At 48.5% G+C, this 21,754-nt stretch overlaps 4 protein-coding genes and 1 long non-coding RNA gene across 10 annotated transcripts; 2 read left to right on the forward strand and 3 right to left on the reverse strand.

The window, feature by feature from the left end:
- Positions 1–7,084: 7,084 nt before the first annotated feature.
- LOC9635747 lies at positions 7,085–13,673 on the forward strand. 4 transcript variants are annotated; one of them, XM_024672349.1, is made up of 25 exons: positions 7,085–7,182; positions 7,236–7,263; positions 7,315–8,074; positions 8,130–8,379; positions 8,434–8,857; positions 8,980–9,103; positions 9,158–9,354; positions 9,402–9,502; positions 9,556–9,789; positions 9,855–10,018; positions 10,099–10,302; positions 10,351–10,416; positions 10,463–10,599; positions 10,649–10,731; positions 10,788–11,014; positions 11,069–11,166; positions 11,234–11,384; positions 11,433–11,594; positions 11,646–12,062; positions 12,121–12,173; positions 12,232–12,466; positions 12,520–12,619; positions 12,677–12,774; positions 12,825–12,923; positions 12,976–13,673. In XM_024672349.1, exons 3-25 carry the CDS (start codon positions 7,820–7,822, stop codon positions 13,057–13,059), a joined length of 3,963 nt encoding a protein of 1,320 aa, XP_024528117.1. In that variant the 5' UTR covers positions 7,085–7,182; positions 7,236–7,263; positions 7,315–7,819; the 3' UTR covers positions 13,060–13,673. The 4 variants fall into 4 exon arrangements, with proteins under 4 accessions (XP_024528117.1, XP_024528119.1, XP_024528116.1 ...); XM_024672351.1 differs by having other exon boundaries at positions 7,239–7,263; XM_024672348.1 differs by having other exon boundaries at positions 7,236–8,074.
- Positions 13,551–15,586, reverse strand: LOC9635748. 2 transcript variants are annotated; one of them, XM_024672354.1, is made up of 6 exons: positions 15,481–15,586; positions 15,378–15,420; positions 15,120–15,326; positions 14,668–14,944; positions 14,463–14,599; positions 13,551–14,399 (listed from the first exon to the last, which is right to left on the reverse strand). In XM_024672354.1, the coding sequence occupies exon 6, from the start codon at positions 14,333–14,335 to the stop codon at positions 13,655–13,657; it is 681 nt and encodes a 226-aa protein (XP_024528122.1). In that variant the 5' UTR covers positions 14,336–14,399; positions 14,463–14,599; positions 14,668–14,944; positions 15,120–15,326; positions 15,378–15,420; positions 15,481–15,586; the 3' UTR covers positions 13,551–13,654. The 2 variants fall into 2 exon arrangements, with proteins under 2 accessions (XP_024528122.1, XP_002967435.1); XM_002967389.2 differs by having other exon boundaries at positions 14,463–14,604.
- An 83-nt stretch (positions 15,587–15,669) lies between these two features.
- On the forward strand, positions 15,670–18,193 carry LOC9632304 (zinc finger CCCH domain-containing protein 23). Its single transcript, XM_024672353.1, has 8 exons — positions 15,670–15,929; positions 16,020–16,952; positions 17,017–17,193; positions 17,262–17,441; positions 17,502–17,551; positions 17,611–17,718; positions 17,772–17,880; positions 17,927–18,193. The coding sequence occupies exons 2-8, from the start codon at positions 16,030–16,032 to the stop codon at positions 17,994–17,996; spliced, it is 1,617 nt and encodes a 538-aa protein (XP_024528121.1). The 5' UTR covers positions 15,670–15,929; positions 16,020–16,029; the 3' UTR covers positions 17,997–18,193.
- LOC112345480 lies at positions 17,060–17,844 on the reverse strand. Of its 2 annotated transcripts, XR_002992069.1 has the most exons (4): positions 17,757–17,844; positions 17,548–17,697; positions 17,228–17,493; positions 17,060–17,165 (listed from the first exon to the last, which is right to left on the reverse strand). It is a non-coding gene; the product is annotated as an uncharacterized LOC112345480 (long non-coding RNA). The 2 variants fall into 2 exon arrangements; XR_002992068.1 differs by having other exon boundaries at positions 17,228–17,697.
- A 151-nt stretch (positions 18,194–18,344) lies between the features above and the next one.
- On the reverse strand, positions 18,345–21,596 carry LOC9635749 (uncharacterized protein sll0005). The gene is made up of 13 exons (XM_002967390.2): positions 21,304–21,596; positions 21,097–21,246; positions 20,863–21,039; positions 20,668–20,811; positions 20,493–20,598; positions 20,290–20,438; positions 20,106–20,231; positions 19,916–20,059; positions 19,761–19,848; positions 19,332–19,705; positions 18,954–19,274; positions 18,648–18,905; positions 18,345–18,592 (listed from the first exon to the last, which is right to left on the reverse strand). Exons 1-13 carry the CDS (start codon positions 21,508–21,510, stop codon positions 18,452–18,454), a joined length of 2,385 nt encoding a protein of 794 aa, XP_002967436.1. The 5' UTR covers positions 21,511–21,596; the 3' UTR covers positions 18,345–18,451.
- Positions 21,597–21,754: the final 158 nt, after the last annotated feature.

Raw genomic sequence — 21,754 nt, forward strand, 5'->3', positions numbered from 1 at the left:
GTTGGAGGAAAACTCGTTCATCAATGGGAAGGACCATTCAAGATTACAAGTATATAAATCCCAAGAACAGTAAAACTTGCAACTCTAGACGATGAAAAATTGCAAGTAGTTAACTTGAACAAATTGAAGATTTACAAGCAACCACAAGTGCTTCACACTATGGTGGAATACCAGAAATTTCAAGAGAAAACGCTTAGAGAAATTGAAGAAAACACATTTGAATACATGTAAACACTTGGAGAAAATTTGCAAATGTGACCTAACCCTAATCTTGGCAGCTAAGAGAAGAGTTACGGGCGACGGTGCGTGAGGAAAGAGAGAGCCCACCAAGGGCAAACAATGGTCAAGGTTGCGGCAATTCTTGGTATGGTGAAAGTGCAGCTTCAATGAGGACTAGAGTCGTTTTGAGGGCTCCACGCCGTGCATGGGAAGAGGAGGAAGCGATTGACCTCTTGGATGATGAGAACAAGGTATGCTCAGTTTTCCAAGTGGGAAACCCAGAGTGGTCTCGAGACTAGACTCTTGACGCATGGCTGTGGAAGTATCAGCTTTATGCGTTATCAGTTCTTATTAACAGCTACAGGAAGCTCCAATCCACAGGGTATCAAGAAGAAAATTATCGATTTTGCGCGTAGGAAACTCATGATTGAAGAAGAAAACTTCACCAAAGCTCTTCAACTACCTAACAAGGGAAAGCAAGTGATTGTTCCGTGAGATAGAGCCATCAATCCAAAGATCATGAAGTGCACAGCAAACTACAAGATAGCAGCATCTCTATAGTTCTCGAATGTGAAATAAAATTTGCAAGGGATTTTCAAATTCCTTCTAGCAACATTGGAGTTCTAATGAACAGTGACATTAGTAAGCAAGAACGTCGCCTTCATCTATGAGGACTTGAACAATGGAGTCCAAGTCGACTTGGGAGCGTATGTTTACATCAAGTTCCATAGGGAACTCTCACAGGTTTTCAATGCACTGGAGAGTAAGAAGAAAATTACAACAACATTTTTTCCATACACAGAGGCTTTTGTCAGTGAACAATGAAAGGGCATTGGTGCTTGGCGCGCAAGCCCAAGGGAAAACGGTGAAGGAGAAGGTCGACCTTGGCAAAGGAAGTGAGGCGCAGGAAACAAAGGAAGAGGAGCAGGATGACCACAAAGAAGCAAAGGAAAAGCAAGTGGAAGTTGAGGATGAACAAGATGAAGCCAAGAAGGAAACTCCGAAGGAATAGGAGGTTGTGGACTGCGAGAACATGCAAGAGGAACCACCCTATGATGGGGAAAAACCGATGGATCACACATAGGAAATCCTAGCACTAGAGAAAAATCAAGAGGAAGGGATTATCAATGACAAACTCCTGGACACTCCAGTTTGCAGTCTTGAGTCTGCAACACAGGATTGCAACCTTGAGCCTGAAACGGTTGTGATAACCACAATGGCCAAAGACAATAAGAAGGGTTTGTATGAGGCAAGTCAAGAGCTCTCACCAATTAAAGAAGCTGAGGAGATGGAGAACCGTGGAATGCAGGATGGAGCAGAGCAACACCTTCACAATTTTCCTCCACACTGCTAAACTCCAGAGAAACGAGGATGGGAGGAGCTCAAGTGCGGCAACCACAGCAACCAGAAGCTTCCGCACAACTTTTTGCAGCAGTACCACGACTCCAAGCTAGCAATGTACACACATGAAGGCATCGAAAGCTTCTACGAGAAAACATTCGTCAAACTGACAGAAAGGCACTGCTCCGTTGGCTTGATGAATGTTTTCTCATAGAAGCTTTCAATGCCTTCACATGTGTACACCGCTAGCTTGGAGTTGTGGTACTGCTGCAGGAAGTTGTGCAGGAGCTTCTAGTTGCTGTGGTCGCCGCGCTCGAGCTCCTCCCGTCCTCGTTTCTCTGGAGTTTAGCAGTGTGGAGGACAATTGTGAAGGTGTCACTCTGCTCCATCCTCCATTCCATGGTTCTCCATCTCCTCAGCTTCTTTGATTGGTGGGAGCTCCTGACTTGCCTCATCCAAACCCTTCTTGTTGTCTTTGGCTGTTGCGGTTATCACAACCGTTTCGGGCTCAAGGTTGCAGTCCTGTGTCACAGACTCAAGATTGCAAACTGGAGTCTCTGGGAGTTTGTCATCGGTAATCCCTTCCTCTTGATTTTTCTTTGGTGCTAGGATCTCCTGCGTGTGATCCATCAGTTTTTCCCCGTTATGGGGTGGTTCCTCCTGCGTGTTCTCGCGGTCCTCAACCTCCTGTTCCTTTGGAGTTTCCTTCTCGGCTTCATCTTGTTCATCCTCAACTTCCACTTGCTTTTCCTTCACTTCCTCGTGGTCATCCTGCTCCTCTTCCTCTGTTTCCTATGTCTCACTTCCTTCACCAAAGTTGATCTTCTCCTTCACTGTTTTCACTTGGGCTTGAGGGACAAGCACCAATGCCCTTTCATTGTTCAGAGTGAGCACTTTGATCCCAAGCTTGAGGTCTGGACGAGCCAGCGCTGCCTGGGAGATTTCTTGCGACGGCTTACAATGATCATGATATTCTAGGCTTTCATGCCTGGTTCCCGTCCAGATTGCTCGAGCAGAGAACAACAGCTTGCGGCCTCTGATCAACGGCATGAGAATGGCAGCTGATGTCAACTACACGGACTCTATCTCTCTCACGGAGATCATTCGCTTTGGACTCTATGACGCTGTCATCCAGAGCTGGAACGGGCCTGTCAAAGTTATCTCCTCCATGGGGAAACAAAGCAGCGGGAAGTCATATCTTCTGAATCATCTCAGCGGTTCTTTGCTGGACGTAGCTGGATGGCGATGCACAGACGGTGTGTGGATGAACACTTGCACGGCGGAGGGCTGCTTATATGTCATTCTCGACTTCGAGGGACTCGGAAGTTTTGAAAGGAGCGAGCAAGAGGACATGCTATCTCGATTCTTAATGCAGCAGTCAGCAACATCACGGTTTTCAACAAAAAGGTGAGTTTTGTAGTGAGACTCATTATTTCGAGCTTTCTGACATACTGACGTGCAGGACTTCCACCTTGATAAGGAAACCGAGGCTCTATTCGATCAGCTTGGTTAAGCAAGATGAGAAGCTCTTCAAGGGTCTGTTCTACATGGCTATCAAGGACGTGGATGCAGCAGACGTCGAGGACCTGAGGCACGAGTCTTACTCCAAGATAGCACAGATTTGCAGCAAGGCGGAGGAGAACTTCCTGACGAGAATGTATGGTGGCGAAGTGAAGATATGCGCTATGCCACCTTTCAACCGTTGCGAGTTCTACGAAAGCATCTCCCAGATTGCTCAGAGTTGGAGCCGGTTCACACGAATGGGAAGAGTTTCCTGCGGGACCTTAAGCTGATAATTGCTCAAATCAGCTCGAAGGACTGGTCACCGATTGATTCCAAGCGGATCGCGTTCAAGCTGACCATGCTTGCCAAGAACTTGCACTCAGCAGTCGTTCAGGGTCTATGGAAAACCGCAAGCCTCGCGTCAACTTCGACACCGAGGAACCTATAGAAGATGCCATTCTCAGTATCGAGGGTCTCGCTTTCGGAGTTGACGATGCCGGGCTCCGACTCACCTGCCATGGTGACTTGGATTTATTCAGAGCGGTGCTGGAGCAGCTGCTGGGCGAGTTTGAGAAAGTGATGCCGCAGACTGGTAAAGGTGATGAAGAATGGCACAGGAAAGCAGAGATTTTCCTCGTGGAGCTCGTCGAGAGGCGCAAGGACGTGTCACAAAGTGGATCGGCTCCAACACTGCTGCCTTTACCACCGAAGGCGACGTCCAGAAGCTGGTGCTCGAGGCGGCGGCGATGATCTCTTGCATGAAGGAGAGCCTGGCTTGCAGCTGCAAGTGTACCCGTTGCTTCCTCCGGTGCTCGTTGGAAAAGTCTCACAAGAGCTCGCACAGCTGCAACGGGAACCACCGCTGCTCGGAGTTTTGCACGTACTGCATGGAGGAAGGGACGAGCTCCGCAAGCCACTGTGCGGACGTTGCCGGTCACGAAGGCTCTCACGACTGCAAGCTCAAGTTGCACACTTGCGACCACGAGTGCGAGCTCCTCGGCGCATCGAGCAACTGCAACAAGGTGTGCTCCAGGAAAGTTGGCCCGGTGGCACACTTTCGGTGGCACCCCGGCATGCAGCACAGCATCGGGCACATCTTCTCGTGGCATGCGTGGAGCCTGTGATCGAGCTCGGTGAGATGCAGATGTTGTCGCAGCCCGGAAGCTGGCAATTTTCCTTGCACATATGCTGCCTCGAGTTGCACTTGTCCGACCACTTTCACTCGACAAGGAGCGGTATCCAGCACTTTTGCGAGATCGAGCACCCGTGCCAGGAGCTGTGCCAGTCGCCGGGGATCTGCGAGTAGGTGGTGACGAAGACAAAGACGTTCGTGGGGAAGCGGTCGCAGTTTGAGTACGAGCACATTTCGGAGCAAAACGGCGTGAGAAAAGGATGCTGATTGCCGGTTCGAGCTTTCAACAATACCCATAGTGGGCCGCACACACGAACCCGAGTGCCATCCACTTCTGCCCGGTTCGTTGCGAAGGCTGCGGCTACTTTTGCAACCTGGCCAGGGGACACCGCGGGCTGCACGACACCACGCACGGCAACATGACGGACAAGTTTTTCGCGTCCGAGACCGAGGAGGTGGACATTCTGGACCGGAGATACTCTTGGGGGGAGTCAGGTGCTGCGGAGATGTGGCCCGGGGACACATTCACTTGGCGGTGTGCGACACCATCTTTGGAGTGTGCAAGGCGCGGATGGTGCCAGGCACGAGACGAAGAAGTATGGGCCGAACTTTGACGTTGCCAAGGACGAGCTCACTCACGCGGCCTACTGCTTCAAGGACCCGTGCTCGGACGAGGACCAGCGCTCGTTTGCGCTATGTGCCTACTCGTGTGCCTCGTCTGAGCACCTTGGCGATGATGGTCAGTCACTGCACCGAGAAGCTGTGGGACGCGCCCGTGAGTTCCACCTCCGGGGATACGTGAGCGAGGACGGGCATGTTTTCTCGTGCAAGCACCCGAGAGAACCACGTCCTGGACTTGTAGCCGGGCATGGCCAACTTTCTTCCCCTGCCGGCTGGGATGTGTGTACGAGGCCATGGTGAGGTTCATGCGGACGAGGCTGGCGGCTGGTATCTGCGAGGTGCTGTTTGGGGGGGTCGGCAGTGATCGCTGTGGAGAAGGTGGCGATGGCAGAGTCGGAGGTTCATGCGCTGCTCGGGCACCACTGGTAGGCTGGGACAGTCTACTCCTTGGGACTGGAGCTTGCAGAGGAGATACTTGACAGATCTTTGGAGGATAGGAGGCCTCCGGCGATTATCTTCTTGAGCGATGGTGAGAACAATGGTGGGAGTGATCCGGTGGCGTTCGTGAGGAGGATCAAGAGCGTGGAGCCGAGGGTGGTTGTTCACACAATCATCTTTGGGAGTGACACTTCGTCGAGGGAAGTGTTGGAGGAGATGGCTTGCGAGGGCGGGGGTGTGTTCCAGATGAGCTTGGATGAATTGCAGCTGGGCAGGAGCTTTGAGGCGCTCGCGAAAAGTCTTCATCCCACGGTGGCTTCGCTGGAAAACGAAGGACAATATGTTTTCGAACAATATATTGTTTAAAGGACAATTATTTTTTTAAAGGACATTATGTTTTGGTAAGTTTTGTATATAGAACAATACGTTTTATGACAGTGTTTAAATTGTGTTTTAGGGTTTAGGGTTCTGCATCCTCCATGGCGAACAAGATGCTCATCGCGGGCATGGCGAAGAAGAGGAGGTTCACGTTTGGCGTCCCTCTGCCCGCATTCTTCATGCCGCCCAAGTTCATCGGCCCCCGCCGCCGCCCGCCAGTGCCGGAGCCGCCCGTGGAGCAGTTCTTCCTGGCGGCGCCCGAGGATGTGCACAACGGCGTCTCCTTCCCTCGCCCGCATTGGCAGCGCGACAAGCCGCTCGGGCATCTTTACAAGGAGGACCCTCGATTGCTGAAGAAGCTCCGCGCAGGAGCGGCTGCGCTCCAGATCGAAGGAGGTGAGCAAGAGGTAGAAGAAGCAACAATAGTGGAAGAAGAAGTAGAAGAAGTGGAAGAGGAGATTGAAGCACAGGGCGAAGAAGAGGAAGCACGAGTTGCTCCCATAGAAATTCCAGAGGGCGGATTCCTCCCGCTGTGGAACTTGCCGGACAATCCATACGCGAGGAAGAATGTGAAGAGAGTTGGACGGGGTATAGGATCGGGGAAGGGGAAGACTTGTGGGAGGGGACAAAAGGGACAGAAGGCGCGACGAGGCCACAAACCGAGGTTGGGTTTCGAGGGTGGACAGACTCCTCTACGCGTGCGTTTGCCGAAGAAGTACGAGAGCAAGTCTCCATTCGAGCTCCAATTCAAGGTACTTGCCGTATTCTACTTCTTTTTTTCTCAGAAAACGCGATTTTGATGGATTTTTCTTTGTTCTGTTGTTCAGGAGGTGACGCTGGAGAGGCTGAAAGAGCATATATTGAAAGGAAAGATCGATCCCGGCAAGCTGATTACCATGAAGACACTTCACGTACGAACATATTTTACTTTTTAAACTTTCTGTTCTTCCCGACTGAACTTTCTGATCTGTAGGATACGCGCTGCTCTGGGAAGTACATTCAGGATGGAGTTTTGCTACTGGGACGCGGTCTCAAGAATTTTGACATTCCTATTCACATTGAGGTCTATATTACGCACTTAGTCACTCGCTTGGTACATTCTAACAAAGGTTTGTCTTTGAAACAGGTTAGCAGATGCACTACGGCTGCTAAGATCGCAATCGAGCAAGCTGGAGGAACTGTCCGCAAAGTTCACTACAACAAGCTTGGAATGAGGGCGCTGCTCGATCCACTCTGGTTTAAGAAGAAAGGTCGCTTGCTTCCCCGAGCTGCAAGGCCCAAACCAAAGATCGCGCCACTGGTTGATGCCATCGGTCGACTCCCGGCCCCCGTGAGTCCCATTCTACCAGAAGGCTTTGTTCTCAAAGCTCCAGTCTGTGGTCATCCTTGGCCTCCGGAAGGAAAGAACGCCAAGAAGGCTGACAACGATGAAACTAAAGGTGGCGGTGACAGTTAGAATGGATCAACAACGCTAGAACAGATGAGGATTCTGGTTCCATTTGGAGAGAGAGAGATTAAGTTTCTCAGGAGATCTGGCACGCCAAAGTCAGGTACTTTCTTAAGTTCTAGCTCTATAATTCTTTTGATTTGATGGTGTTTGCAGAAGGCCTCTTGAGCACTATTCCTTCAAAGTAAGCTTTCAATAGTGCTCAAAGAATTTCATAATGTGTTTGTGTGAACAGGCCTCTCAATCGATCTTACAGTCAAAGCTGTCGAAAGTTTTCTCAGGGTGGGGACTTGGAATTTATAGTTCCAGGGACTCAATTTTCATCGGAGAATTGCGAGCCCAGAAAGCGAGAGTTTGGTGGAAGATGAACGAATCATCGCAGCCGTTCGTCAAGCTACCGACAGTGGGCGATAATGCGAGAAAATCGCTGCCCGTCGATTGGCCCCGATGCGAGAATGCTTTTTCCCGCGTGGACGCGGTGGATGGCGCCACGTCGGCTAACTGGCAACGTGCGATTGATTTCAAGGCTTGATATATAGGTTTCGCTGCTGGCATTTTCTTTGATTGATAGAAGCGTTCTTCCTTCTCTTGGGATATCTTGCTCGCCATTCCCTGTGCTCGCGAGATTTCGATGAGCTCTCGATCGATGCGAGGAGCTGTTCTAGCTAGATTTCGTGGCTGTTCTCCTCAGGATCGCTCTTTGCCCTAGGGAATTTGCTGCTCGCGGTCGTCGCGATAGAATGTCGGCTGTTCTCTCCAGGCGCACGACTCCAGTCCGGGGATTATCGCTCAAAGATTGCGATCCAGAGCGGCTCGTTGCTCCGTCTTCCTGCATTCTCGACGGGAGCTTCGAATCCCCGAGCTCTTCCAGCGATGAGGACTGCGAAATATCGGTCCCAGGGGATGATTCTTCCTCGGCATTGCGGCTGCCGTATACTCCACCGCGAAAGAAATGGGAGGTGTCGGTGAAGAATGGGATCGTTACGACGAAGGAGGTAAGCTAGAATCTAGAATTCCTCAAATCGACCAGAGAAACCTTTGCGATTGTAGGTGAGTGTAGATGAAGAGATATCACAATTCAGCGGAGACGAGGAGGAAGAAGTGAACGATTTCAGCGAGGACGCTTATCTTTGCGAGGCTGTTCTAAGGTCCGTGTTCGCTGTCTCGTCGCCCGCAAGGAGCCTGGACGATAGACTGGCCGATGCAGAGACTGTGACTGGCGCCTTTTCGACGATCGATCGCGCCATGCTCCACAGCGTGAAGCTCCGAGCCCAGAAAGCGGCACAGTATCGTCGAGCAGGTCTTGAAAGACAGATCCATGGTTTTCAAAGACTCATTCGTTTTTGGCTTTTAGAGCTCTCGCTTTGGCTGGACGCGCTGCAAAACAATCAACTCCAGTCCGTCAACCTGGACCAATTCGAGGACCCTCAAATTTATGAGCGCTGGAAGCAGCAACAAATGCAAGAGGTTTCCACGCTGATTGCGAAGCTCGGTGAGCGTCCATCTTTCTCTGGCTTTGTCCAAGTGGACGTGGTTTCGGTGGACAATCTTAAGCCATTGGAGGTGGGCTGCGTGTCGCCTTTAAGTTGCAGCAGGGAAGCTTTAAAGCAGCTCCATGTTTATTCGTCGGTCACTGTCTTGCCGATGCGATCTGGATCAGAAAAATTCGGCACGGGTGATCTTGGGAAAGAGCCGACTCCTGCTTTTTTAACTGACGTTGTTCCCAGTACCGGGAATGCTGAATGGCAAGCAGCATCGCCATGGATTCGCGTGAGCAGGTTAGTACTTTATGCTTTTCTGTATAGTTTGCTCTTGTTCACTGTAGCGGATTTGCTTGGCACCGACGTGGCCTGCGATTTTTAAAAAATTTCGTATTTAAGTGGGCTCTGAATTGCTGTAGTGTGCAGGACAAAGTGCTTATAGAAGTCTGGGACAGACAAATAGGGGGGTCATCTTTCAGAGCGTCTGGAAAATCCAAGCTCAAGAAGGTGCTTCGGAGTAGGAGCTCCAGTAGGAGCCTGAAGGCAAGTTCACATCACTTTCAGAGTGAATTTTCAAGTGAGTGTTTTTGCTTACAGGTGGCGCCTTGGAATCAAGATCCGTTCCTCGGACAAGTGATTGTCTCTTTCAGTAACATCGAGTCTCAAGCACTCAGCCAGGGTGTTATGCAAGGAAAGACTCCATTGATGTCATACATGCTAGCGGATGAGAAGGGACGACAGAAGACCAGTGGAATACAACTGCGATTTTCTTGTTCGTGCGAAAGATTTTACAGGTTTGCTAGCTTATGATATTAGATATAATTTTGAGCTGCGCCTTCAGAGATGCTCCTTCCAACAAATTACTCTTGAGACCACCGGTTCCAGATGTCGAGAAAGCATTTGATGCTCTAGTATCCATGGCCTACAAGCCACAAAAGAAAGGTATGTTTCGAACCACGTTAAGTATTATTTTCCTGTTTAACAATTCTGTATAGGCAACGTTGACGTTGCTGCACAGTGGCATGGTATTGTGGCTGGCTTTGGTTTTCACTATCGGATACGTAAGCAAAGATGCAGCCTGGGTATTGTGATGGTTTTGGCACGGAATTTCCATATTAACGTCCATATCCTGTCCTCCATTGTGGAAGAGTGGCTTCCTGTTTGTGACTCAGCACGAGGAGGACAGCTAACGAAAGACGAGCTTGGATTACACACAGCAGTGGTCTCGAGTATGTCCAAATGTTACTCATTTCTCTTTCCTTTTCCGTGATTTTGTTGTTTAAACTGGGTGCAGTGCTCGTAAAACCGGCTATTGATGCGATTGAGAACTTTCAGACTGTTTTTGCGCAAAATCAACCATCTGGAGCACTATCATGCCTTCTCAAGTTGTTGGGCCTTGTTCTCCGCTGGGATCCGGATCCTAAAGAGATTCTCATTCCACTGAAAAGCTGGATAAAGGTAATGCCTCTCTTACGGTTGCGGTGTCCTTGTCCACAGTGACCATAAAATCTCTCTCTTATCCTCACTTTATCTATTAGAACTCATGCGAGAAAAGATTTTATCACCACCTCTTTGGCGGCATTTCTTCCACTCAACAACCTACAGAGATTTCTCTTCAGCATTTGTCAAATGTCATAAAACTGGTGCATGGGGACGTAACGGAGTTAAGAACTTCTTTCAAAGATACATTTCCTGAGGCAGTATCTTTGACTGCTGTAGCTGTTCCTGTCTATTACAAATTGGTAAAGCGGCATGGCTATTCAAACGTTGTATTTAACTTTGCTCTGCAGGTGTCCGCGTACGTAATAAACTGTATCCGGGTGGCACAAGTGAAGATGTTTACTAAAGATTGTGAGGTATAGCTTGCAAAATTGTTTCTAGATCTAACTTTCTTTCTTACAGAGTTTGATAATGGAAATGCTGTCTTTTCATAAGGACATTGAATTGGCCGGTGAAAAATGCGAGCTTCTGGATCTCCATGGGATATTTGGAGACCACATCAATCAACTAATTAGCACCGCGAGAACAAGAATGGTTGAGTAAGTACCATGTATACAGAAGACTTTTAAGTCATGCTTTTCTTTTTAGCTGGGTGAGCTCCAGTATCACTGCAGAAAAGTGGGAGCCTCTTTCAGCTCAGTCGGGTGCCTTATTTTCTTTCTCCGTTGTAGGTAAGAAGTATAACAGAGCTTCTCTTACAGAAAATAACTTTCTTTTTCTTTTTTAGATTTATATTTTATGCTTGGTGAAGTTATGGACGAAATGATGACAAGGCTTGCAACACTTCCGTTTGGCAATTTTTACTTTAAAAATGTTGAAGACGCGATCTGTACAGCCGTCAGAACATACGTTGAGCTTTTAGAGAAGTTGTGCTTGCGGGATCTTCCTGAAGAAACCACCGCAGAGGGCATATCATCTTCCGAGCTAAGTATTTCAAAGGCACTTTGCGTGAAGGTAATAATTTTTATTTTGTATAACTGAAAACTGAATACGATGGTAATGGACCAGTTGAACAACATGAATGCTGTCATGGAACAACACCAGGACTTGGAACGGAGGCTGATGGAAACACAGCGAAATAGTAATGGACGCGAACCCTTGGAAACGTAATGCAAGGACGCGTCTTGCGTTTTTATTTTTATACTAATCATTGCTATCATCTGGACTGGACAGAGATGCAGATGCGAACAATCTGAGCTTGTTTAAGATTTTGGAAAGGCACGGAAGTGTGAAAGATGGTCTCAATCCCAAGTTTGAGGAAATACAGCGGTTCACTGAGCAAACAATTGACAACGTCGTCGGCTCCGTTGTCGAACTCCTACAGGTTTTTATTTTCTTACAATGCTTTCAATTTCTGAACACTCAGCTGCAGGTTAGAATTGGACGCGATTTGCATCTCATCTTCGATGAGGCAGCAATTAGTGACGGTGAAACACTTGATCAGAACCTGCAACCGTTAACCGGGCATCTAGATCAGCACCTTATGGTCATGAATGACTCTTCGCATCCAGTCGTTTTCCAAAAACTAATCACGGTACGTATTGTAAAGAAGAGGGTTGTTGTACCTGAATCTTCTTCTATGCAGGAGATATGTAAAGCTTTAGTTTTCTGTCTGGAGGAGTTTGCGCTGAATAGGGACGAGGATCCGAATCCGATGACCCCGAAGCAAAGGAGGCTCCTTGAAGAGAGCCTTTCGTTTTTTTATGACTACTTTTATGGCGATGGTCAAGGTCTGGACGGTGGACAAATGGATACTATAACTGCCCGTCTACGTCAGATCCTGGCTTGCTGGGATCTTGACACTCGTGAATTGTGCTCTCTTTACTGGAGAGCTTGGGACCAGTTTAATACTCAGGAAGAAAATCGGCAACCTGAAGTTGACGGGAACAGTGGCACGCTCCACATTCTCGACTATTTATGGCTGTTGAAGCAGAGGACTGATGATGAAGCCCATGAGATAGTCGAGCAACAGAACTTCATTGCAAACAAACGAATGATGCAGGTAAATTTGCTTTCAAGTTTTCGCTGGTATCGTTCCTCACGGGTTGGCCTTTTTCCAGTTCATGTTCGGTCTTCCAAAAGAAGAAGAGCTGGTGGCGTCGTATTCTTGCAGGTAAAGACGCTTATGATTTTTGGAATATTGTTTTCAATAACTTCCCTCCGTTTTGCAGAAATCCTCAAAAAGTGCGTGGCACACTATACGTTACACCAAAACACATTTGCTTTGCCGATACGAAGATGACTCTTGCCGATAGCCGAAACCTGTACGTGGTCCCAATTGATCGCATGATGCGCATTGAGCTCTCAGGCAAACGATCAATCGTGCTAATACCTTTCCATCAACGCCCTCTAGAGTTCAGCAAGCTGTCCGATCGCGATGCAGTTTGCAAAACAATCTTTGATCAGGTGAGCTTTCGACTTGAGTACAAGTTACTCGAACTAAGCTGAATCATACACAGGTCGTTGGCACAGGGTCACATTTGGAGAAGTGCATGTCGCCCATTTGGTCCGAGAAGGGGAGACACGCTCCACTCAAGTCTAGTAACAGTGCTGTCAAAGGTGCGTGAGTGCAAGGTTTTTCATGGACAGCTGCTAAGTGAATTTGAACGTGAGCAGTCTTTAAATGCTGGCGGCAAGGAATGCTTCACAAATACAGTGGAACCTTGCTAGTAACAACGGCTTATATCTTGTTTACTCAAGATGACAAGCAGAAGGTAAGAGCTTCAGTCTGTGAAGTCTAATAGCTCTCTGATGTCGCGCACAGGTAATACAAATGGACCATACCAGCATCTCCAAAATCCATGCCAGCAGACGAGGCTTGAGACCCAGCGGCGTGGTCATTGAGCTGAAAAGCGGGGAAGATGTAAGTTGCTTCCTTTCAGACCATTTTTCGACTGAGAAAATGTGGCTTGCAGTGTGAATTTTGCGACTTTGAAGGTTACACCGCCCCCGCCAAGGAGATAGCGAAAGACCTGCACAGCTTGGTCTTCCCTGGCTAAGCGCCGACGTGGACAGCCACATTCAGCTGACATTCAAGCCCTAACGACCTATGGCGGATGAAAAGGCCACAAGCGGCGAGCACGCGGACTGGACAACGTCGCTGGAGTCGGACAGCGGAGAAGTGAGCGGAGTCCAAGTCGAGGCTGCCGGAGCCGAGGCCGCAGCTGCAGTGGAGCGGAACCACGTAGAGAGGATGAGACGAGCAGACAAGGCAGAGGAGGAGAGGGGCGTCGCCGCGGCTCGAGCCAAAGCAGGAGAGACCATCGCCGGGATAGCGTCGGGCTCGGTGCCGTCCCCTAGGAGAGCTTCGTCTCCTGCCGCTCCCGTTTGGAGGGACAAAGACGAATGCGAGGCCGCTGCCAAGGACAGAGCACGCTTGGAGAAGATTGCGAAGGAGATGGCCGACATAGCGGCAACGAGAAAGCAAGAAAGAGAGACCACGGCCAATCCTCGAGACCTCCACGACCTCTCTTGATTGAAACAACTTCCATACGAGGTACACTCAAGCTTTTATTCTCTCGATCTCGTCTCACGGAGCCCTGCCAGTTGAGAATAAATCCCGGAGGGTTTGCTGTAAGTTTGTCCAATCTAGTTTTAGTCGATTCTCTGCGTCTCTAGTTTTTCTTTCCGTATCGCGTGCTCGTAGTAACTCCGCATTGCCAGGGGCAGGAACAAGGGAAGCAGGAAACAAAAGAGGTTGAAGCTCCAGAACACCATGTTGGCAACCGCTACAAACTTTGCGAAGCGCTCCCAGCCGCCGCCGCCACCGGGCCTCGCAAACTCGACGATCATCCAGCTCCAGATGGTGAACAACCTCCTCGCGTTATACGAGATGGGAACGAACGCTCGAATGGGGAAGGAGACCGCGTCGGAGCTCCCGGCAACCCTCTCGGACATGATCTGGAAGACGAGGAGCGCGGTGTGAGGCACTACCGATCGAAAGAGGTGCCGGTCACCGCGGTAGAGTCCGACTAGCAGGAGGATGAGAGGAAGAACAAGGCCAATGACGGCTGCCACCGAGACGTAGTACCTGAGGATCTTGAGCTTGAATCCGGTGTAAGCTTGCGGCGGCCGGGTCGCTGTGACTGGAGGGAACGCGAGCTTGGCGAGGACGAAGAGGTAGAAGGACGCGAATGCCGCGAACTGGAGCTCTGGGATGGGGATGAATCCATCGCTGGCGTAGAAGATGGCGGCGAGGTAGCAAGCGTAGAGTAACACGGACCTGATCGGGGTGGAAGAAGGCCGGGCTTTTTCCTCCTCGTTCTTCGCCGCCATGAAACGCGCTGTGATAAGAAATGCCAAGTGGAAGGCGAGCTTTGCCCCACGTGTATAGATTTTTCTACATGAAGACAATAGAAAACATTAGCATTGAGAGAACATGAAGACAATAGAAAAACCATACCACGATCACTGTTGGGAGTCAATGGTTTCGTTTTTGTAAAGCTAATTTTTTCGCAGCGCTGTTCCTGCAGATCCAAGCAACGTCACCGTCGGTGTCTCACAGAGCAAGACTGCTCTCGGAATTTATAACGCATACTCCTATGCTACAGAACAAACAAAGAGCCAAAAAAACTAAAGAAAAACAAAGAAAACCAGAGATTTCTTACCGAGGATATGGAAGTAAACTCTCCCTCAATCACCAGAGCCTGGCCACTGCGACAAAAACAAAATCCCGCCTGCCTACAGCACGTTCACTGGGACCAGGAAGAGGAAGAAGAGAGAAAAAAAAACAGGAAGAAAAAGAGACGGTTTTGTTTCTGGGGCCAGCGTCGTAAGTCCGATGCATTGCACGGTCCAAAGGCAGGAGCAGTAGCAGGAAAAAGAAATCGAGAGCGGAAGCTTACGTACAGCGGGTGGTGCTGATGCAACACCATCAATCACTGCCTGCAAGCCAAGCGAGCGACGTAAGTTCGTAACAAAAAAGAGGAAACAGCAGGCAGCAGAGAAAGCAAAACAAAAGAAAAACCAAGCGAGAGATTGGTTGACAAAGAAAAATCTCTGGAAAAATCAAAAGCGAGCTGAAGCAGCAGCACACAGCAACAGGAGCAGAGCTACTTACCGCCTGCAGAGAGTGAATGAGTAGGTGCTACGAGCAGCGAGCGAAGAGTGGTATGGATATACAAGACGCTGGAAGATCTTTGCCACCCTTTGAAAAACTTTTGCGTAGTGTACTTTGCAGCGAGATTTCATCGACCCAAGCTTGAGTCACCAAGCTGTAACATATCATTACCCTTTTGTGTACTTTACTGTGCAGCGAGATTTCATCCTGCGTAACAAGCCAAAGCCTTTAGTCACTGAGATTGTAACATATCATTACCTGAGAAAAAAAAGAGAAACGATTCTCCTCGGCCTGCATTAATCTGCGAAGAAAACGAAGCTTTAGTATCTTCTTTTTTTCTTTTCTGGGCTTTAAACCTTACCAGGAAAACTGCTCCTCTCAATCTTTGCAGAGCAGCGCTTGCTTCCTTTTCTTCTCCTTGTGACCGATATGAATATAAAACTGACGCTCTGTCTGAAGGATCCCTTTCTCGGCTTGCGCGACCTGCTTTCTCTGGTTAGAGGAAAAAGCTTTCCTTGCTGATGCTTCAAAAGTCTCGCTCACTAAAACAGTAGAATCCGTGTAGTATTGAACTGCGGCCTTGTTTTTTGCCTTTTCTTTGCAAGGGATCTGCTGGAGAGCCCATCCGAGCTATAGTCCAATAATTCGAATTTGTCAGCAGGTCTCGGGAGAGTGATTGGTTGAACAGTGGAGAACGAGGGTCCCCTCCCCCTTCCCATTTTTGAAGAAGCAGCTTGAGGGAGCCGATGAACTGCACGAATCACTTCTCGCAGGATTAGTACATCCGAAGAAAAAAAAACCACACACGAGGTATGTTACCAGTAGCATTCTGTGCAGCTGTTGCTGCTACTGCTGCTGCTCCTCTCCTCGGTGCTCACCTCGGCTCCATTCATTCTGTAGAAAAAATCATATGGATCCTTACGAGCTCACCAGAATGCTGTACGCAAGAGTGCAGGCTCTGGATCCCAGGCACGTCTCAAAGATCATTGGATATCTGCTTCTGCAAGACGAGGCAGAGCAAGATATGCTCCGGATGGCCCTCGGCTCGGATGCCCTCCTCTTCTCCGTGGTGGACAAAGCAAAGCAGGAACTTGGCCTCTCTCCCAGTCCTAATGCTCATTTCGATCATCCTGCTCCATTCTCCAGGCCTGAGCATCCACCTTTCCACTTTGGTACCGCATTCGATCACCAGCTTCAATCCACTTACCATCTCAGAGACGTGTACCATCCTCCCCTCGTCAATTCCCATGTCCCGTTCCAGAAGCAACTGCAACAACAAGCGGAGTTAATGAATCGGCCTTCAATACAAGATACATACCAGCACCAGCCTCTCTTTGGTGCCGGAGTTTTCCCAAATGATCACTTCTACCCGGAAACTTTCGCGTTCCTCAACAGGAACAGATTGAAGCAGCAGAAGCAGCAGCAGCAAAAGTCAGACGAACACGATCTGATGCTGAGTCTCTCGGAGCACGGATCTCCAAACAGCAGCAGCAGCAGTAGCAATAACAGTAGCCACGCGTGGAAGCCTTGCGTCTACTACTCCCGGGGCCACTGCAAGCACGGCAGCGGGTGTAGATTTCTCCACACTCCGAACTCGCTGGGAATCGAGGAGCACGGGACAGAGTCGGCTCTGGAGAGGCTGGAATTGGAGATTCAAGAGCTGCTCCGTGCCAGAAAGTCACCGGTGCCAATCTCGTTGCTTCCGCAGATGTACTTCGAGGAATTCGGGAGCGCTCTCCACGTTGACGGGTTCCTGGCGACTCCCGAGGCCGTACAAGGATCCGGTTTAACCAGCCTGCTTTGCCATATGAAGAACACTCTCGTCATCGATCAGTAAGCCGATCGATCTTCTTTCGAGTCCGTCTTGCATGCGTCTGACAAGTAGTTCGCTTCTCAGGCCCAATGGACAGCAGGCAGTCGTCCTGGTCGAAGAAAGTTCCAGGCTTGCGGTTGCGGCTCATCGTGGAGATAATTATGATCATAATGGCATCGTAAGTCCCAGCTCTCGTCAGATATATTTGACGTTCCCTGCTGAGAGCGCTTTCACTGAAGAGGATGTGAACGCGCACTTCAGGTAAAGAAGTAAAAAACATATCAAAAGGTATTACCTCTCATGTAGCTGCCTTGTTGCTTGCTTGCCAGCGCTTATGGTCCTGTTCAGGACGTACGAATCCCTTATCAGCAGAAGCGTATGTTTGGATTCGTAACCTTCATCCATGCAGAAACTGTCAAGACCATTCTGGCCGAAGGCAATCCCCACTATGTTTGCGGAGCTCGTGTTCTGGTCAAGCCTTACCGTGACAAAGTAAAATACACCGACAAGTAAGCTCGGATCACATGGAGACTTTTTGTATGTTTGGCACAATATGTTTGTCTGTCTAGGAAAAATGCTGATCAACAATCCAGGAATGTGAGAAACAACACCGACCTTGGTAACTTTGCATGGTATTTTGCTACGTTCCCGTGTTTACACGCGGTGTGATTTTCCCAGCTTCTAAACTGCTCGAAGAAAGCATGCAGCAGCAGCAGCAGCGAGAGAATTACCTCCAACAGAGACTAGTAGAGTTTCGGCTCCAAGCTGTAGATAAACCACAAGATGGTAAGCGTGAGATATTCTTTCATGGAAATCCGACTTACTGTGGAGTCTTTCAGGTGCCACCGACGTGTTACTAAAGGAAACGAACATCAACTTAGGATACATCTTAGAAGATGACGACACACACAGAAAAACTAGCCATAGCAATCGCAATACTTACTCGAGGTATTGCTCTAATCTTATTGATGCAAGTTTAATTTTGCGTTTCCAGAGCTGCAAGTTTCCCAGAGAACCCATTTGCAGTTACCTACGAGCAGGAAACCACCAAATTAGTCTCTTGACAAAGCGGAGTAAATGACAGAAAGTACCAACAGTTTTCAAGTAGTTATCCACATTTCGCTCCCCATAAGACCAAAGTTTTGGCAGCTACATTTATTTGTACAGGGCCCTGTGACAGTCGAAATATAACACGTCAGGACTGTGAAGCCCTTTTCCAGGGGTTCCCACTGCTACAATCAAAGAAGGAAAATTTTAAAAAGTATAAAACAGATTGCTAGAACTGGCCTGAGATTGCGTACAATTAACATAGAGCGAGATTCTTCATTGCATCGCTCTGGCATGCTCTGTGCATCTAGAGGAGACAAAGCACACGGAAGTGAGAAGAACAGACGCACAAATTCAGAGCCTCGTGTCAAACAGAGTTTTGATTTCAATTGACTTGCAACTTACAACTTGAGAGATTGTACCTTTGCCGTGACTTTGTCTTTCGCTCGTCGTCCAAATTGTTTGACGTGCTTCACAAGAAAACTTCCCGCAGGACTCTGGCAACAACACGCGATGCGAAACGGCTCACTATCTCTGGAACCAGCTTCGATGAAATGCTTGGAAGAATGGGTTGGAATTCTCTTAGTAACCTGAGCACTTCCAATCCATTTCCCTGCGTTTGATGGAAACAAATGGGGTCATTATTACAGAAACAAGTCACAACATACCCGATCGATTGTTCTGAACGATGGAGTTCCTTCTACAAAAAAGGAGATGATTTTATATACGTTGTTCAATACAAGCTCGTCTTCTTCTGTAATGGCTGTAATGGTGGGGAGTAGCCGATGAGGCATGAAAGGCAAAGCACTGGCAAAAACGCCAACAACAGGCATAGACCTTAAAATGGTATCGATTCTGTCCAGGCCCAGCAATGGCAACGCACGAGCAACTTGCTCCCTAGACAGTGCATCCAGTCCTTTCACAACCTGCAGCCAGAAGTTTTGGATTGCGGATGATACTGAGTAAATTCATACCTCGTCTAGTATAAATTCGCGAAAGAATTCTCCACGCTCGGAGACCATAAATCCCAGCGCCACCCTAGCGTGCATTTGTCCGGACGGAAGATCCTGACGAGTCGTTCGCAAGATAATGTCTCTTGAAGTACTCGGTAACGAACCAAGGGATGCCATATCCCCACCGAGTGCTTCACCGCCTCCACTTTTAGCAGCCAGAGTAAACGACTCAAACGCTTCCATAACATCGATGAATCTGTCCACGTCGAAAACACCGGTTTTCCCGTAGAGGGTATACCGAAGAGCTTCTCTTAATCTAGGAGAATCATCTGTAAGAAGCCTCTGCGTAACAGAAAAGGAAATTGAGTGGCAATGATTTAGAAAATAAAACATACATACCTGTGCGATGTAAGGATACGCTTCGTCTACTATTGCGAAGTCCGGGTTGCCTACTAATGCAATGCCTTCCAGAACTCCAATAGCTCGAATTATAAGAGCAAAATATGGAGGAATCCGGAAAGGATAATCAAATGTGATTTGAGCCAGATCGGAGGCAAGTTCCTGAAAGTTGATGTTCTTGGCACCACCGCCTTCTAGAGCTTGATCAAACACTTTCGCCAAAACAGGCATAATCGGATTTAGATTCACTCCTTCGGGAATGAAATCTAGCTTCACAAAATCCTTGACAATAGCCTCGTAGTCACGATGAATAAGATGCGATATCGCTTCAATCATTCCGTATTTTTGGTCATCTGTTATTTGTGTCATCAGACCTGCATGCGAAACAGTTACTAACATTTTCAATCCTAACGCACACAAGGAACCTACCAAAATCAAGTATGGCCAACTTCCCATCAGGAGTGCGTATTAGATTCCCAGGATGTGGGTCAGCGTGGAATAAACCTGTATCTAGCAACTTCACAGTCAAATATTCAATGAGAAAACAATCGGAAGCCGAAACACTGGAATATATAAGCACGTACCTGTTTTAGATAGCAAATTACACCTACATTTACAAGATCTCCGACATCATCAGCTGTACTTTGAGAAAGTTTCTCTCCATCAATCCATCCGGTTGTTAATACTCTTCTTGATGTATACTTGGGGTAAGTTTTTGGGACAACTACCTGCAGCAAAGATGATGATCAAATGAACCATTTCAAAAGCTCGAACCTGAGGAAGGTCTTGCCGCATCATTTCTGCAAACCTAGTTCCATTCCGACCTTCATTGACATAATCAAGCTCTTCAAAAAACCGTGCAGCCCATTCATCCACAAGACCAACAACATCTGTAGCTATCTGTACTACAAGCGCAACACAATTATGGCAAGAAAATTACATCGAAGGTAAAACTTGCCTGTGGAAATTTTCGAAGAGCGAGCCCAAGTTTTCTGATGATGTACAAGTCAATAGTTACAGTCTCAAGTACGTAAGGCCTTTGAACTTTTACAGCCACGGGTTCCCCCGTCTCCTTAATCCGACCCTTATAAACTTGCCCCAGAGATGCTGCAAAGATCAACTTAAAGAGAAGTATAGAAGCGAATTTCTAGTTCTTCATACCGGCAGCAATAGGAGACGGAGAAAGCTCCGAATACAGTTCAGTCCATGGCTGGCCCAATTCTTTCTCAATAAGATCCATTGCGATGTCGTTCGGAAATGACGGCACCTAGAAAACATTTAAGAAGGCTATGGTCACAATGAAGTGCAAATCAGTTCCAAGTTCAATCCAACGTACTTTGTCACAAAGCTTCTGTAGCTCAGTCATGGCGGCAGGAGACAATATATCAGGACGAATGCTGAGAGCTTGTCCAAGCTTGATATAGGCAGGTCCAAGCGATGTTACAATTTCCCTCAGCTCGATAGCTCGCGCGACTTCATTCTGCAAGTAAAGTGCCTTCACTCCGGGAAACAACAAAATAAGTATTGTTACCTCTTTCAGCTTCTTCGAAACGATGTCTCCAGCGAGGTGAGAAAGAAATCCGCCAGCAACACCAAGCAACTGGAAAATGCGAGTGAAAACAGCGGCAGGGCGCTTTCCCCAGTACGCAGATATCGCTTGGGGGCTATAAACCAGGGGCAGTGCTTCCTTGTCTCCTTCTCTGTCAACCTGGAAACATTGCAAAACATGGCTCTTCATTTTGGCTCGACGAAACATATTTCTTACCTCGACAAGGCGAAGCTTTACGGTCGATGACGCGAAGAGCTCGTCCGAGAGATTCTGTCCTCGAAGCCCACGCATGAATGAAGCGACTTGCTCGTCTTCTTCGAGCTGAGCTCTCATCTTCTTCACTTCCTCCGCCATATCTCCCACTCGCTGCCATGCGCGCCATGAGAAAACCAATCTACCGACAAAAATCAAAACAAAACGTACCATGCTTCGGCCAGCACTGCCATTAATCCTTGCGCTTCCATTGACATTCCTACGAGAAGATTTCGCCTCGGATGCTGGAGCCGGAGGGTCCGTGGTAGCTACCGCTCTAACACAGAGACAGCGACGAGATCGCTGCCGATTAGAATCATCATCGCAGAAGCCGGACGACAGCCGCCTGGGAATGGCGCCCCCGGACTGGAGCAGCATCGCCACGCAATCGTATCGATTGCACCGTCGTCGTTCGATCGCTCAATCCCTGCGAGACACCATACCCAGGCGAAATGCTGGAAATAAAACCCTACGCCCTCATTTTTCCACGAGGCAGCCACCACAAGCTCAAGTGGCCGCTGTTAACCCACGTCAGCGCCACGAAGGCAGGCACATTCTTAAAATATGCTCGTAGTTGACTAGCGGGTGGACCGCAAGGTCAGCGATCCCAAGCTGGGAATAT

The sequence above is a fragment of the Selaginella moellendorffii genome, unplaced genomic scaffold, assembly GCF_000143415.4.
Source record: "Selaginella moellendorffii unplaced genomic scaffold, v1.0 SELMOscaffold_8, whole genome shotgun sequence".
NCBI classification, from domain to species: Eukaryota; Viridiplantae; Streptophyta; class Lycopodiopsida; order Selaginellales; family Selaginellaceae; genus Selaginella; species Selaginella moellendorffii.